Source organism: Plectrocnemia conspersa, unplaced genomic scaffold, assembly GCF_051122295.1.
Source record: "Plectrocnemia conspersa isolate PC_06_02 unplaced genomic scaffold, ASM5112229v1 ptg000003l, whole genome shotgun sequence".
NCBI lineage: Eukaryota > Metazoa > Arthropoda > Insecta > Trichoptera > Polycentropodidae > Plectrocnemia > Plectrocnemia conspersa.
Window position 1 is genome coordinate 8,660,929 of NW_028277167.1, and position 14,263 is coordinate 8,675,191.

The 14,263-nt window shown below is 30.9% G+C and overlaps 1 protein-coding gene across 2 annotated transcripts in view; it reads right to left on the reverse strand.

Moving 5' to 3' along the window:
- Mtmr6 (Myotubularin related protein 6) overlaps positions 1 to 14,263 on the reverse strand; it is a 54,409-nt gene that overhangs the window by 15,127 nt on the left and 25,019 nt on the right. Inside the window, exon 2 of one of the 2 annotated variants that reach the window (XM_088181986.1) lies at positions 9,112 to 9,390. The exons of the other annotated variant lie outside the window; for it this stretch is intronic. Coding sequence (XP_088038112.1) covers positions 9,112 to 9,240 — 129 coding nt within the window. The 5' untranslated portion in view covers positions 9,241 to 9,390. The remainder of the gene's footprint in view (positions 1 to 9,111; positions 9,391 to 14,263) is intronic. 2 annotated transcript variants of the gene reach the window in all.

The following is a 14,263-nucleotide window of genomic DNA, read 5'->3' on the forward strand; positions in this document are numbered from 1 at the left end:
ACAATATGTAATATAATTTAATAAAATTCTCACTAGTTTCCACCTGCGTCTTACTGGCTACGAAGTCACACCCCAAAGGGTTAGAATCCCAAAAAAATTAATAAATATTTATTTTATTATATTTATTTAATTATTTTATAACGTATAGCCGCCATTTTGTAACAATAATGCCACTAGATAATACTTATTTACGGCAACCTTATATAAATAAAAAAGTGCCATAATGCAGGGATGTTTAATTTATCATTAATTTATCGTTTATCGTTTATTTAATTAATTTATTGTTTGAACATATATTTATATGTATTATATAAGGTCATTATTACGCATTAAAGTAACACAAATACATAATTTTCCCTTTCCCTTATTTCGCAAAAATCACATTTAAAAATTGAAGGGTAGATATAAATCACTCGCCTTTTTGCTTGCTTTCCAATAATTGGTCTCAGTCATTAAAATTCAACTGTAGGTATAAAAAACATGTATTTATTATTCTGTCTGTACATTAATTTAATCAGGCTAATTTTGTATAAATATTAAAAATATATATTCCCCAAAAAACATTAAAATACATATACAAAGAGTAATAAAAATATCGAATGGAATTTAATTCAACATTTTAAATTCCTGGGTCTATGATTTTAACGCGTTTTTATATATGTATATAACATATTTCAGAAAGTAAAATTAAAATACGTCTCTAATTAAAACAACCCAAAATAAAAAATTGTGGAATTGGCAATATTTTTTTAGAAAACGGTAAAAAAAATATTTTTAAGCATTTTAATCTCACAACATTTGCGGTATTTTTATGTATTGTATTTTATAGATTACGATACATATGATCTTTTTTTTTAGGTAATAACATTTAAATCAGTACTTTAAAATTGGATATGATTTATCAAAGCATTTCTACTAATGCTGTGGTATTAAAAAATAATTGAACAACGTTTAAAAATACATAAAGCATTAAACTTGAATATAAAATCCATATATCCGTATATGTAGATATCCGATTGAATATAAAATCCATATATCCGTATATATAAAATCCGTATATGTAGATAACTATCTATAAAGTATACTGGATTTTTTAAATATTTATTACATTAAACATATTTTTACATATATGTATATATCAAATTCAATATTTTGATTGTAAGCTTTTATACTATGATGTATATACAATTGTATTATACATACACTTATATATACATTTATAATTTGATTTGAAGCTTATATGATATAATGTGTACATATGTTATAAATAATGCTCGTTAGGGATGAAAAATTGATTAAGAGAATAATCGCACACTTCCATGAAACATAATATTTCATCCCTATTTACAAAGGTCTAAGCTAAACTAAACCCGTTTACCTAATAATATAAAGGCCTTCTTCAAAAGACAACGCATACATATTTAAAAAGGACACATGCATATATGCGCGTGTGTAAATTCCCGCCCATTAGCCGAGGGCGGCGCGCGAAAATCCTCGCAAGGGCGGGCCTTGACCGAGTGACCTTGAAAAAGGCGCCCCTTTTTACCAGGGCCGGAAAATACGACCCGCCTCACTACGTATCTCGATTATTCTTTATCGCATCTTGCGACGCCGTGCTAATCTCAGCTCTTCATTTCGAGATATTAAATTATGCAAGAGAATGAGGAACTTTCGTGAAGAACGGACAAGACTGAATAATTGAAAAGAGATAAGAGAAAATATGTATCAAAAAAATGCTGGAGGAATTAATTTTTAATTAGAAAATTAAAAATGAATATATTGCTTCGTCTGGATTTTGTAAGAGAGTAATTAGTTAAATTAAATTTTTAATAATTTATATTCGTCTGTAAATTTCATGGAAATTGTGCTCTTTAGATGTTCTGCCTCGGTTTCTTAAGAAACGGTGAGTTAAAAATGTATTATCAATAAGCGAATTAAAATTACATCTGCCAAAACTCAAGAAGCGTAAAAGCGGTTAAACAATAATTTCCGTCTAACCACAGCTCTTCATACAGACAAATACTAATGTATGTTATATATGTATAATATATATATATATATATATATATATATCCACAAATTATATAGTAAATGGCTAGAATGCCGCTTAAAAAAGATAGTAACATGATTCATCGCACTGATTTGATAACCTGTTTGGGTGTTTTTAAACTTTTTCTATTAAAAGTATATATTCGCAACAATAAAATTGAAATGCTCCAATGAAAATGACAGCTTTTGGACACACCCAAGGCTAATGCAGTAAAGCTGCAAGTGTACTAAGCCTAAGGAAAGACAAACAACCTGCGCAAACTGCAAAAGAATACGCAACAAACAAAAACACAACAAAATTTGTTCTCAAAACAGAAATCAAAATACAGAGAAAGTGGTTGAATAACCACTTGCATCATGCAAACGTTATAAAACAAAAAACGCATGTTTAAATAAATTATGAACAAACAAGACCGACTGGAAAACCAATATAATAATAGGAACCAGCGATTGAAGAAAATTGAAAACCGTCCCACTTAAAAATTAGTCATGAATAATCTAACAATAATGGCTTGGAATGCCAATGGACTCGTGCACAAACGCAATACACTTCAGACATTCTTACCAATAAACAGGCAAACTGGCTAACGGATCCCAAAAAAACTGACCTAATTGACTTCTTTATTATCAAAAACATATCAGTCAACTTCATGAAAATATAAAGAAATAATGAACTAACTGTGTGGTGGACTGGCGACCCAACGAAGAGACTGTCGGTATCCTTGGCGTTGAAAATTAAACAAGAAGACTCAAGAGAGTGAAGCCACATGTACTTGTTCGGTGATAAGTTTTTGTACATATACATATACAAATAAAAAATATTATTTATTAGCTGATTTGGCAGTAAGACTGTAATAGGAATAATAAAAAATAAAAGCAAGTTGGTTGCACTATTTGCCAATCAGATAATCAGGTATTGCGTACTATAATATGTGATTATACAAAGCACACAATGACTTCGAGCTCCTCAATTGATCCTCAAATCCCAATATCTTTGAGGCCTTATTGCATATGTTTTCTATATGCTGATGGAATCTGTAGTTCAATTAAAATATGGCACCCAAATAGTGATATTCGAAAAAAACAATTTTACTTTTTTGGTATTCGCTTTTTAGTGCGCTTCCATTCAAATGATTATATGATGGAGCAATTATTTCTACAGCGCCTTCGTTATTTAAATGCTGTTTTTGCTGAAAATTCAACGGTTTTAAAATAAATATGGATGTGAGTAGTATAGCTTTTTATAATTTTGTATCACGGACATTTTTCAAATTTTCATTATAAATATTTTTCTGTTAAACCGTGCATATAGATTAACAAAAATACCCAAAGGGTTAGAATTTTAAGCTTCACAAGAAATCAAGCCCGTTAGATATGTATATATTGAAGACGACTAGACTTTGACTTAAATATGCTACTTTTTGTTGTCTCGTCTAAGATCGGACGTTTATTGATCAGTAAATATACGTATAAGTATATGCAAAATATACATTAAAACACAACATCAAAGTGTTTTATACATCGCATAAAATATAAATACAGAATTTGCGATTCTCATAAAACACGAGTATAATATTGAACATTCAATTTTATATTTAATAGATGTTTAAAAAAAACGCTATCTACATTTAATATGTCAAAATTTAATTCCATTCAATCGTATACATCGACTTGATAAACAATCGAGATTTAATATTTATAAACTCTCAAATTAAAGCTTGCTCTTTGGAGCTTATTCAATTAAAACTTTGCACAGTCGGCGAAACTTTTTTAACTGCAAAGCACACCCGTCTCTGAATACAAAATTAAAGCCCCGATCTACTCGAATTTAATACCGTCACGTCTGGCCCGTGTATCTCAATATCTCAAAAACGTTCCAGAGAAAATTCTCTCAAATATAAAAAAAATATATATAAAACACACGTCTCTGCAATTCTCGACGCCTGACAAATTCTCTCTACCCGTTTTTCACATAAATTGTATTCCATGATTCTGTAATCAGCAATTTGTAAAATTAAAAAGTTTTCTAGCATTAGTGGACTAGCAAAATTAAATAAATACTTAGTAGTATTTGCACTACATGTTACATTTCTGATCTCACAGATACAATCGATTAAAAAAAATGATATTGACTTTCAATTGATGTAGTGTTTTAAACTGATCTAAGAGACTTATTGCACTTATTGCCTAATTGATTTGAGAACTTAATAAAGCTATTGATTTTAAAACCCAAATTATTTTAAACTGTTTATTGAAGCAAAATTGTATTACAGTCATAACGAATAACACAAAAAGAAAATGTGTTTTTTTTGCTAAAACCAAAGCGAATTCGTTCTTCGTTTGCCCGAATCTAATGAAGCATAAAACGGATATTTGAGAACCTTTCGAACGTCTCTAACGATTACGCATGATTATGCCTTTTTCGGAAGTTTTTCCGAATTCTGATCGTGCGGTGTCGATAGACAGAGATGGATCGTTTTCTTGACGTCGTAAATAGAGACCTGGGCTAGATTAGTGTGGGCGTAGAGAAGGAGAAAATGTGTCCAAAAATAAGGCATCAAGGTCTCCGCAAAATATAAACGGATGTGTAAGGATGGGAAAACGGAGGTAATATCCAAATGTGGCTCACTTTTTTTTCACTTTTCGCCCGAGTGCAAAAACGGATGGATTATAATTATAAATGAATAAAAATTTACTATAAAATTTATATCAAGATTATATCACGTAACGAAAATAAAATAAAACAGCGATCTATACCGTTATAAAATTAATTATTTGTATTTTTATTTTTGGCCGTGAATTTGCTAAAAAAAATTAGACTGCTTTTATTTTATTAGACACATGACGCAAACAATTTTTAAATATGATATGTAACGACAAGCCTAAATAGTGTGGAAAAAGCAGACTTCGATCGTCAGATTTGGCACAGCCAGGTAGTCAACTAAAGTCACCAGGAGCTTAAGTACTACTTCATTTATATCTACATATACGGTCAGAATATTAACTGATTAACATTTTTTTTATAATCTTAACTTAATTAAAACTCGTAGGTCAACAAGTCTAGATAAATACAAACAGTATTTATGTTATCGAGTGCTATGAAATATATCATACTACGGCATTATGGTCTTTAAAATCTATACAAAAATAAAATCTAAAGTTAAATTGAACTTTTATACAAAATTTTGTGTCCGTTAAATAAATATTATTGATATTAGCATTATCTAGAATTTTTTATTACAAATTTAACCATCATGATTTGACAAGTTTCCCTAATGGGTCACGATGGCCATTATACAAACAAATTTTATTTTAACACATTCACATACTCAAACATACGTAACCCATAGACACGCTCTTTAACAAACATATCATTAAAGCTATATATTAAATGTTCAATAATATATAAATAGATGAGAAATATTCCACGTATATTTTTCCAGCTTTACATAACTATCGAAAAAAGACGTGATCGCGACTCACTAGAGCAGCCGAAGGTTGCAGTGCATTGACGGATTGTCGACACCACCCTTTAGCAACTTATAAGTACAAAGTATACCTTACGCCGAGAATTAGGATACAAATTCAGATACAAGAAGTACTTTGCTTTTCTGTGATTCCATACAATGGAGGCATATTCAAGGAAGCTAAAAACTAGCGAAATATGTTTCAATACAAAAAAATAATATACCAAAATATCCAGGGTGTTTGAAACTGTCAACATGAATATATTTCACGCGAAAGTAGCGTAAAAGTAATAATTATAAAAGCCTAAGCAGCTACGTATGTGCGATAGTTATTTATGGATACGCTAATATTATTCACACACGCTTGAGCACGCACGCTCATCACATTTTCAAACGAACGTAAACACCGATACGCACGCCCGGGATGATTACGACACTATACTGATCTAATTTTCGAGAAATTTTAGGAATCTTGGGTTACACGCAGACAATGTAAGTGGCTGATAATTTACATATTATATATGAAAATTCCGGGGAAGAAACATGTTAACTGACATTGAGTTATAATATCGAAATGACTTTGCTTGAAGAGAAAACAAGGAAACTTTTATTTAATATAGAGCCTAATATTATATATAATAATTTTAACTTTTTAATTAGCATGTTCTTGCCACTAATGTGCTTCGACATTTTGTTTATCGAAAAGACGAAAAAACATATTAGGCGTTTATTTATTTATATTCAATCTTATTTTATCGAGAAAATATGAAAATAATATTTGAGGTTATGCAACGCAAAATGAGATTTGTATCTACTAAATAAGAAGGGTAACCTAGCTGATGCATTCAAGTTACAAAAGTATGACATTACTAAATACGAGCTAAAATATATTTTTCAATATTATAACTTACCGTTTATCATATGAGAAAAAATGTGGTAAAATACCAATGTGGACTCAGAACAGATAAATTAACAATAAGCTACTTTTTCAATTCTACAAATTTAAAACCGAAATATTGAAAACCATTACTTTTTTATCAGTGTTAAAAATGCATATAATTTGATAGATACAGCAATGGATATATTAGAAATGTCGAAAGAAATAATTGGTAAGATAAAACTTACAAAGAGAGTAATCGAATGCCAAGTAAAGGTACCGTGTGATCTATCCAAACATCTATTTGCATTAACCTATCTTAGACGTGATAATGCTTTTGTGTGCACTCTGTTCAACATTGCCTTAGAAAAAGCAATCAAAGACGCCAACATAGATTTACATTGCAGTGTACATAGCAAACCGATACAAATCTTAATCAATGGAACTAATCGAAGCCTTCGTTTGTAATAATTCATGCAAACATAAAAGTAATTTTCGAATGAGTCAGTAGCTTCACATTCTTCGGAACCTTGGCAGGAAGCAATAACGTTATAAGTGATGAGTTTTACTTCGGTCTGATAAGTATAAAGTTGTGGTTTCTTAATAACCGCATCATTCATAATAATATAGATGAATTAGACAATAGAATGTAAAAGATGGGACCACACAAAAGTCCTCGTTACGTATAGAAAATAGGTTCACAAAAATAACACGCAATTATTCTTCGATGCATTGAAAGAATGTTTCTTTGTCACGGGAAACAATACGTATATATTTTTTATTAAATCTTCCGTTGTAACCTGTCAGGCACAAGCCCAATGCGTTACAACGGGGGAAAATGAGTAAGTTAATCAGATATAATGAGTACTTTCAAGTACGTATTAACCACTAGACGTGACATATATATTAATAATTTTAAATTATTTTGTGTAATGCAATTTATAACATATAGATGTCACTGCAGCTGAGGTCGTTTTTTAATAATAGCGAATTTTTTATAAATAAAAATTCGAGTGCTGCTGTCGGGGCTCGAACCCGTAATTATTCCGTATATTATCGGCTATTCCGTCGTTAATTATATATCATCGGAAGACAAAAAGCACCGTAAGGCCACAATATTCCCGTTACACAATTCGACCTCGGAAAGAAGTTCATCAAACTAATATAATTTTATACATATTTTGTTGTTCAAAGAAACGAGTGCAAAAATTAGCTGGATAATCGCTGCATGATTGTGAATTGTCACCGAGCTTTGCAATCCTTAATACTTAAGGCAGACACGCAGACACGGCCTGATATTACCGTCATGAACGGCCATTACTAGAGAGGGACTCCACCAGACACGACTGCAGGAGAAGGACCAACCTCACTACACTGTCGCTGCCTCGCCTATAAGGCCTCTGAGGATCTTCCACTGACAGCATCCCTCCGCCAGCTTCTCTGCCACCGTTCGGAGAGAACGATCTCGTCAGTAACTCGCAATATGTAAATTTAACTAATAAATTATTATCAGTTTTCACCGGCGTGCGTCTTTTTGGCTGCGAAGTCACATTCCTTAGGGTTAGAAAAGCTTACAAAGTAAATCTCATCGCATAAACTGTCCTGATTTGGAGAACTGGATACTGATTTATATGGCTTTAGTATATGAGATAGCCAATAACGCATCAAGACAAACCAAGAGCTCGTTTCTCTAGTGTTTTTACCTTAATTAAAAAATAAAGGAAACTGAACTACAGACCGAAGGGACGGAAAGAGAAGACTCGTCCTTAACTGTGGCGTAGAATTAGTTTTGCATGAAATATGCTACTCTTATTGTAAGTGTGAAAAAACTCTACAAAGTAATTATGCCAATTAATAATACGCGTAAGAACGTCAAACACAAAGCTAAATTAATTGCGTAAAAATTCAAAGACGTGTTAATGTATTATACTAGATGAGAAAGCAATTACGCTCAGAACTTTATCAAAGACGTAATTACCATAGAAATGCTACGAAGTTGTAGACTCGAGTAAAGCTTGTGAGGAACGAGCCAAAGTAATCACATAAAACACAGTACTACACTCAGTCTTCATATGTTTCAAAATGTATAGTTATATTTAAAAAAAAAGTACGTTTAAAAAGTTTTTTATGCATTGAAGTACCGTTTGTTGTGAAGCTATGGCGGTCTTACCAATTAACACTAGACCAGTCGATCATAATAAATAAAATGCGATTGGTTTATGGTTATTTTGGCAACTAGGCAAAATTTTTAGCCTTCGCCAGAGACAGGCGGAAGCTCGAAGTTTAACTCAAGTCCACCTCGGTCCCTTGAGACGATCACTTTTGCATTTTTGTATTAAATACTATATGACTATTTAATTGAATATAAAATACTATTGATTTTAAGCTAGCAAACGATTTATAATTGTGTATTAAATTACCAAAAAAATACCGGTATAAAAATTTAATTTTAGCATAATCTCTGCTATTTGCTATATTTTTTTTAATCTATCTTTTTAGGAATGTCAGCTATGTCACGGGATTAAACGGTATGACAAAGGTTCAGAATTACCCACTCACACTTCCCGTTTCGAAAGCAAACCCTACATAAAAATTTCCATTCGGTTAAGTTGTCAAAACGGGCAATCGCGCTCGTATTTTGACACATTCTCGACATGTTTTCCCGACCGTGACCCTCGTCAGGTCGCATTATTGGGGTCGTTCGGGCATAAAGTTTACCTTGTTCACGACGACGTCTCCGTATATCTCCTCGGGCGGTTTTCCCTCGCCGTCCATGTGGAGCCAAGTCCTCAGCTTCCCCAGCTCCTCGATCACCGTCTTCCCACTGAGCATGTTCTCCAAAGCCATAGTTTTAGCACTTTGCGGAGACGTTAAACGCACGCGCGCATTTCTCACAAAATGTGTAGTACGTGTGTCGGAAAAGGCATACGAGAGCTTTAACACTTCGCCTACCCGCACTATCTATGTTGAAAATTCAGCCTCACGTAATTCAAATACCTGTATTGTGTATTTTTGAAAGTCAAAACGCACACACGTTACACATGAAATATTTATTCGGAAAAAGATTTTTCAATATACGTTCTAAAAAGCTATTTAAAGATAAGTCTTAAATGTATGTTCGTATGTCACATTAAGACATTCGCGAATAAAACTTCTGAAATTCGATTTCTTTCTACGAAAACTGAGAGTTATACACACGTTTATAATAATAAAAAGACATCCATATTTATGTACGTATATATTACAGTGAACGTGCATCAATTTCACTGGCATTTCAGTGAAATCAGTGAAAAAATACGATTCAATATGTTTATATATATATAAGAGTTGTTGTCAGTTGCTGCAGCACGTTCATTTTACTTAATTAACAAAATTAATTTCATAAATCGAAGTGAATTACAACAGCATCTCGGAGTTAGTCTCACATTTTTCTACTGCTCCATAAAACTCGGTTGCTTGTTAAGGCATTGATCACATATCTGATTTTAATTGACACATTAAAGGTGAGAATGTGTTTTATTACTATAATTTCATTGATCGCTTCGCTTTCGCCGCAATAATAAATAAGTCACAAAATACTCAATAATGCAACATTGAGCCATTGTTCTTGTGACATATTTAGTACACATAAAAGTGTTTCGGATGCTCCGTTCGTGATATTGCGACATAAAATTAACTAAGAGAGAATCATATTGGCAGATGACAATATTTTAAAAAAAACATTATCTATATATAATCAAGTCTTATATAATAATAAGGAACAAAAAGCAGACAAAGCCAGATATATTTAATCAATTAGATAAAGGCATTTTTTGAGAAAATTATTTTCGCAACTTGTAAATCTTTTCATTGAAATAGTCTGAGGGATTAAATTACCACGCGAGTTGTGGATTAAAATGTTAGCGTGACAATTTAATTCCGATGAAGGTTCTACATGTATGTATTTTGGGAAGAATAAAAATATACAGCACGATTTCGCACAAAAGCTCAAGAAAATCACACTCCATTTGACTAATGCAAGCGTTTTTGTAGACGTTCCACTTTTACATGACAATACTTTTCGCAAGGCCGCACACGTAGAGCCGTAAGGGCCGATGGAAAAGTACACATACATTTTCATCTGCCCTAAATTTAATACCCTTCCAGAGGAAAACATCTACACGAGAGTTATCACGTTAATTACGTCCTTCAATAAAACATTTTATATGCTGTGTAACTCCTGCATCTCCATAAACATAAATATAAAACCTTAATGGTTGAATTCGAAAGCGAAATATAAGGTATATGGAAACAACTGAGGTGGGTCACGCGACCAGAGACAATCTAACATGGTTGTGTAAGTCAGTTTCACTCAATATTTGCAATGGGGGAAAAGGGTATTATAAAAGGTCCAAATTGAGGTTTGGAAAGGCTAAAGCTCGATTCAATAACGACTCTAGGTACGACGCCGAAACCTGCTACGAAAATAGCCGAATGCGTATCTGACATGCGACATTAATATGGAAAAAATAAAATAAATTGACCGTTGAGTGTAATTGCACACATTAAATCGGGCGATAAAAATAGTTTTATAAAATGTGTATAATGAGTTTTTTACGTGCTTATTTATGATATTATTCTCATACAAAACGGCACATTAGCTGTTTAGTCGTTTCAAAATATTAATAAATATAACAATACATAATTCAAGTATACGTTTTCAGCTCAAATCTGTTCGTAATTTTCCACGAAACGAGAGACGCAGTAAAATTTTTAATTGTCCGTTCAAAAAGACTACTAAAAAACGCTTTAAGGAGAATGTATACCACAAATGCTTTTTCCTTTCTGACCGAAAATAAGGTTTTAGTTGACTTTCACGATCGTCGTATAAGAGAACAACATGTATGTCAATAAATTGAAACGATAGAGACATATAAGAATTATGGAAAATTATAGCGGAAAAGGGGATTTACATAAAATCATTTTTTATACATTATCAAAAATAAATTTGGTTATATTATATAACGAATACAAATACAACAATTTTTTACTTTTTTATCATAATAATAAAATAACTTACTTTACTGTTTTTTAATTACATTTTATGGTTGATTATTAAACTTTGTTACGATGAGAGCTATTTGTAAAGTAGCAATACAAAATGCTTCAAATATTTTTAAAGCATTATTTTTGTAATATACTATAACACTTTTTTTTGTTAAATATTAAATGAACCTAAGAACAAGTTTATTGATTCTAACGTCATAGAAGACTTACGCTTGCTCTCTTTTTTAGTAAATAATTGTCTAATACTTTAGTAAACGTTCCATAAATAATTGGACACTTTATAAAGAGTATTTATAAAACGTTAAATGCATATCAAAACTTTTTTGCTTATTTATTTTATACTGAAAAAATCAGTAACAACGGATGGCGTTCAATTACCTTCTTCACCAGATCGTAACTTGGTCCTACTACAAATTCACGATAGCAATGTATCACTCTTTATCAGTTAAAGGTGTTTATATAGACTATATTGACACGGTAATTATAAACACACTGCAAACACAACGAAAATGCTGCCAACTGAATAAAAAAAATCAGTTCTACATTTACTTTCCAAATATCTCTGATTATAAATTATAAACAATAAATTAAATAACTGAATTTTCAAAATAGAAGAAAGATATTTTCGTATAAAAATCATGAACAAAAAAGACTGAATTTCTTAACAAAATTATTATTTCTGTTATAATAGTAACAAAAAGAGGACAATTGAATTGAGCAATATTTTAAATAAAATGCGCGTTTATCCTACGTAAGCATTTAATAAAATAAATGTGCATTAAAATAAAAAAACTGTGCATTAACGTTGGTGTGGTTTACACATGACTGTTAAGTTAAACTGTTCCAAACGTACGTGTACCGGATGTGAATAAATACATTATAAATCAATTGTTTGATACATTTTAACTTGCCTAGTTAGTAAAATGATATTTATACTATTGAAAACATAACTTTACTCGAGGAAACGTCCGTTTGCTGTTCAAACCCAAACCTAACCTAATGAAAGTACTAAAAGTAATTATAATTTTGTAACTTCAATTGGATTAATTTATTTAGGTTAGGTTGGGGTTTGAAAATAAAATACTGCTCAATGGCATATATTTTTATTTAATAAAGATATATTTATTTATTGCTCATTTTTTAATAATTTAATGCACAAATCATTCGTTAAAACGACTACAAATAAATGTTGCTCAATCTAATATTTTTTATTTAACAGAAATATATTTATTTAATGCTCATTTTTTATTATTGTAATGCACATATCTCTTCAAAACATTTCCTGTTAAATCGAACCCGTAACATTTTTTCCATCAAGAGTACTTTCCAAAGATTCGTTAGTTTCAACTATTCGAATATCGATTAGTAAGTAATTAAATAATAAAATATTCTAATATATTCGTCAAGTTATGAAGAATTGAAAGATACAATTAAAATAATAAGCACACGTTCATACATGCATAATTATATGTATGGAAAAAACAATAAAAAGTTACAAATATTTTTTTAAATAATACTGTTTGAAACATTAAATCAGTATGTAATTATTACTTTTGCCAAAAAGACGACTAATCGCTTAAAAAAATATTACCATAATAAATTAATTTTAACATTATTCGCATTGCTAAAAAAGAGATAAAAAAATTAACTCGTGAGAAGGTCCACAGCTGCAAAATATTAACTCGGAAATATGAGTAATTTTTGGAATTTCGGTAATAAATGTTTTTCTATTCAATATTTTGTATTTCGGCTAGTATTTGTTATGGCAATGACTGTTATAAATAACATGAAGATAAGAAAATAAATTCCGTAAAATAAAGAAGGCACAATTGGGCTGCAGATAATGCAGCAGTAAATCGAAGGGGAAATGTCTACTTGCAGTGGTGTAATACATAAAGACATATAAAATAATACTAATTTTTTTTCCAAACATGTTTTAGTACTGTTAGGATTTGTTGTTTTTAAAAATTGAAATATTAAAAAATAACACGAGATTTTTTAAATATTTTTTTTTATATATTATATATTTATTAAGATATAAGAAAATTAAAAAAAAAAATATATATATATATATATATATATATATATATATATATATATATATATATATATATATATATATATATATATATATATATATATATATATATATATTCATCTAACTCTGGTAAAACTTTTCCAAATGATTTCCTGTACATTCCTTTACAGGAAATAATTTTTCGGGTTTTGAGGCCGAAGGGGTGTAACTTTGCAACGAAAATAGACCCCGGAAAATCTGGTAACAGTTTATTATTATTAGGTTCAATCTACCATAGATAAATAGTGTCGAGTCAAATTTCGTAGACTGAGTTTTGGTGGAGAAGTAGTGTCCTCTGGACGATCCGCTGATGCCTCTTATATGAATGTGACAAAGCGTCACATGTTTTATACTCTTGATTGGAGACAGCTCTAACGAATCACAGATACGGATGTTGGTGGGCCAATTGAATGGCTCAATTATTAAACCAACGAAATATGTTGAAATATCTTGAAGTGAAACTTTCAGAATCGTTAATGCAAGGGGTAGATAATATTAGTGGTTTTTACGCAGGTTGGACGCATTGTTTATTGGGCATACTTTACACACAAAAGGGTGGTTTTTCTAGTGCTTACGCGGTTGACAGTTGATCTGTGAAATTATTACGCAACTGTGGTATTGAGTTTTCTTATTGTTATTTAGGCTTTTTGTCAAAACGAGTTATTTCCTTTTCATAATATTTTAAATGCTAAAAGTTAATGATGCAGCTGGTTGGACCCTTTAGACCCTCCACAGATTATTATATTG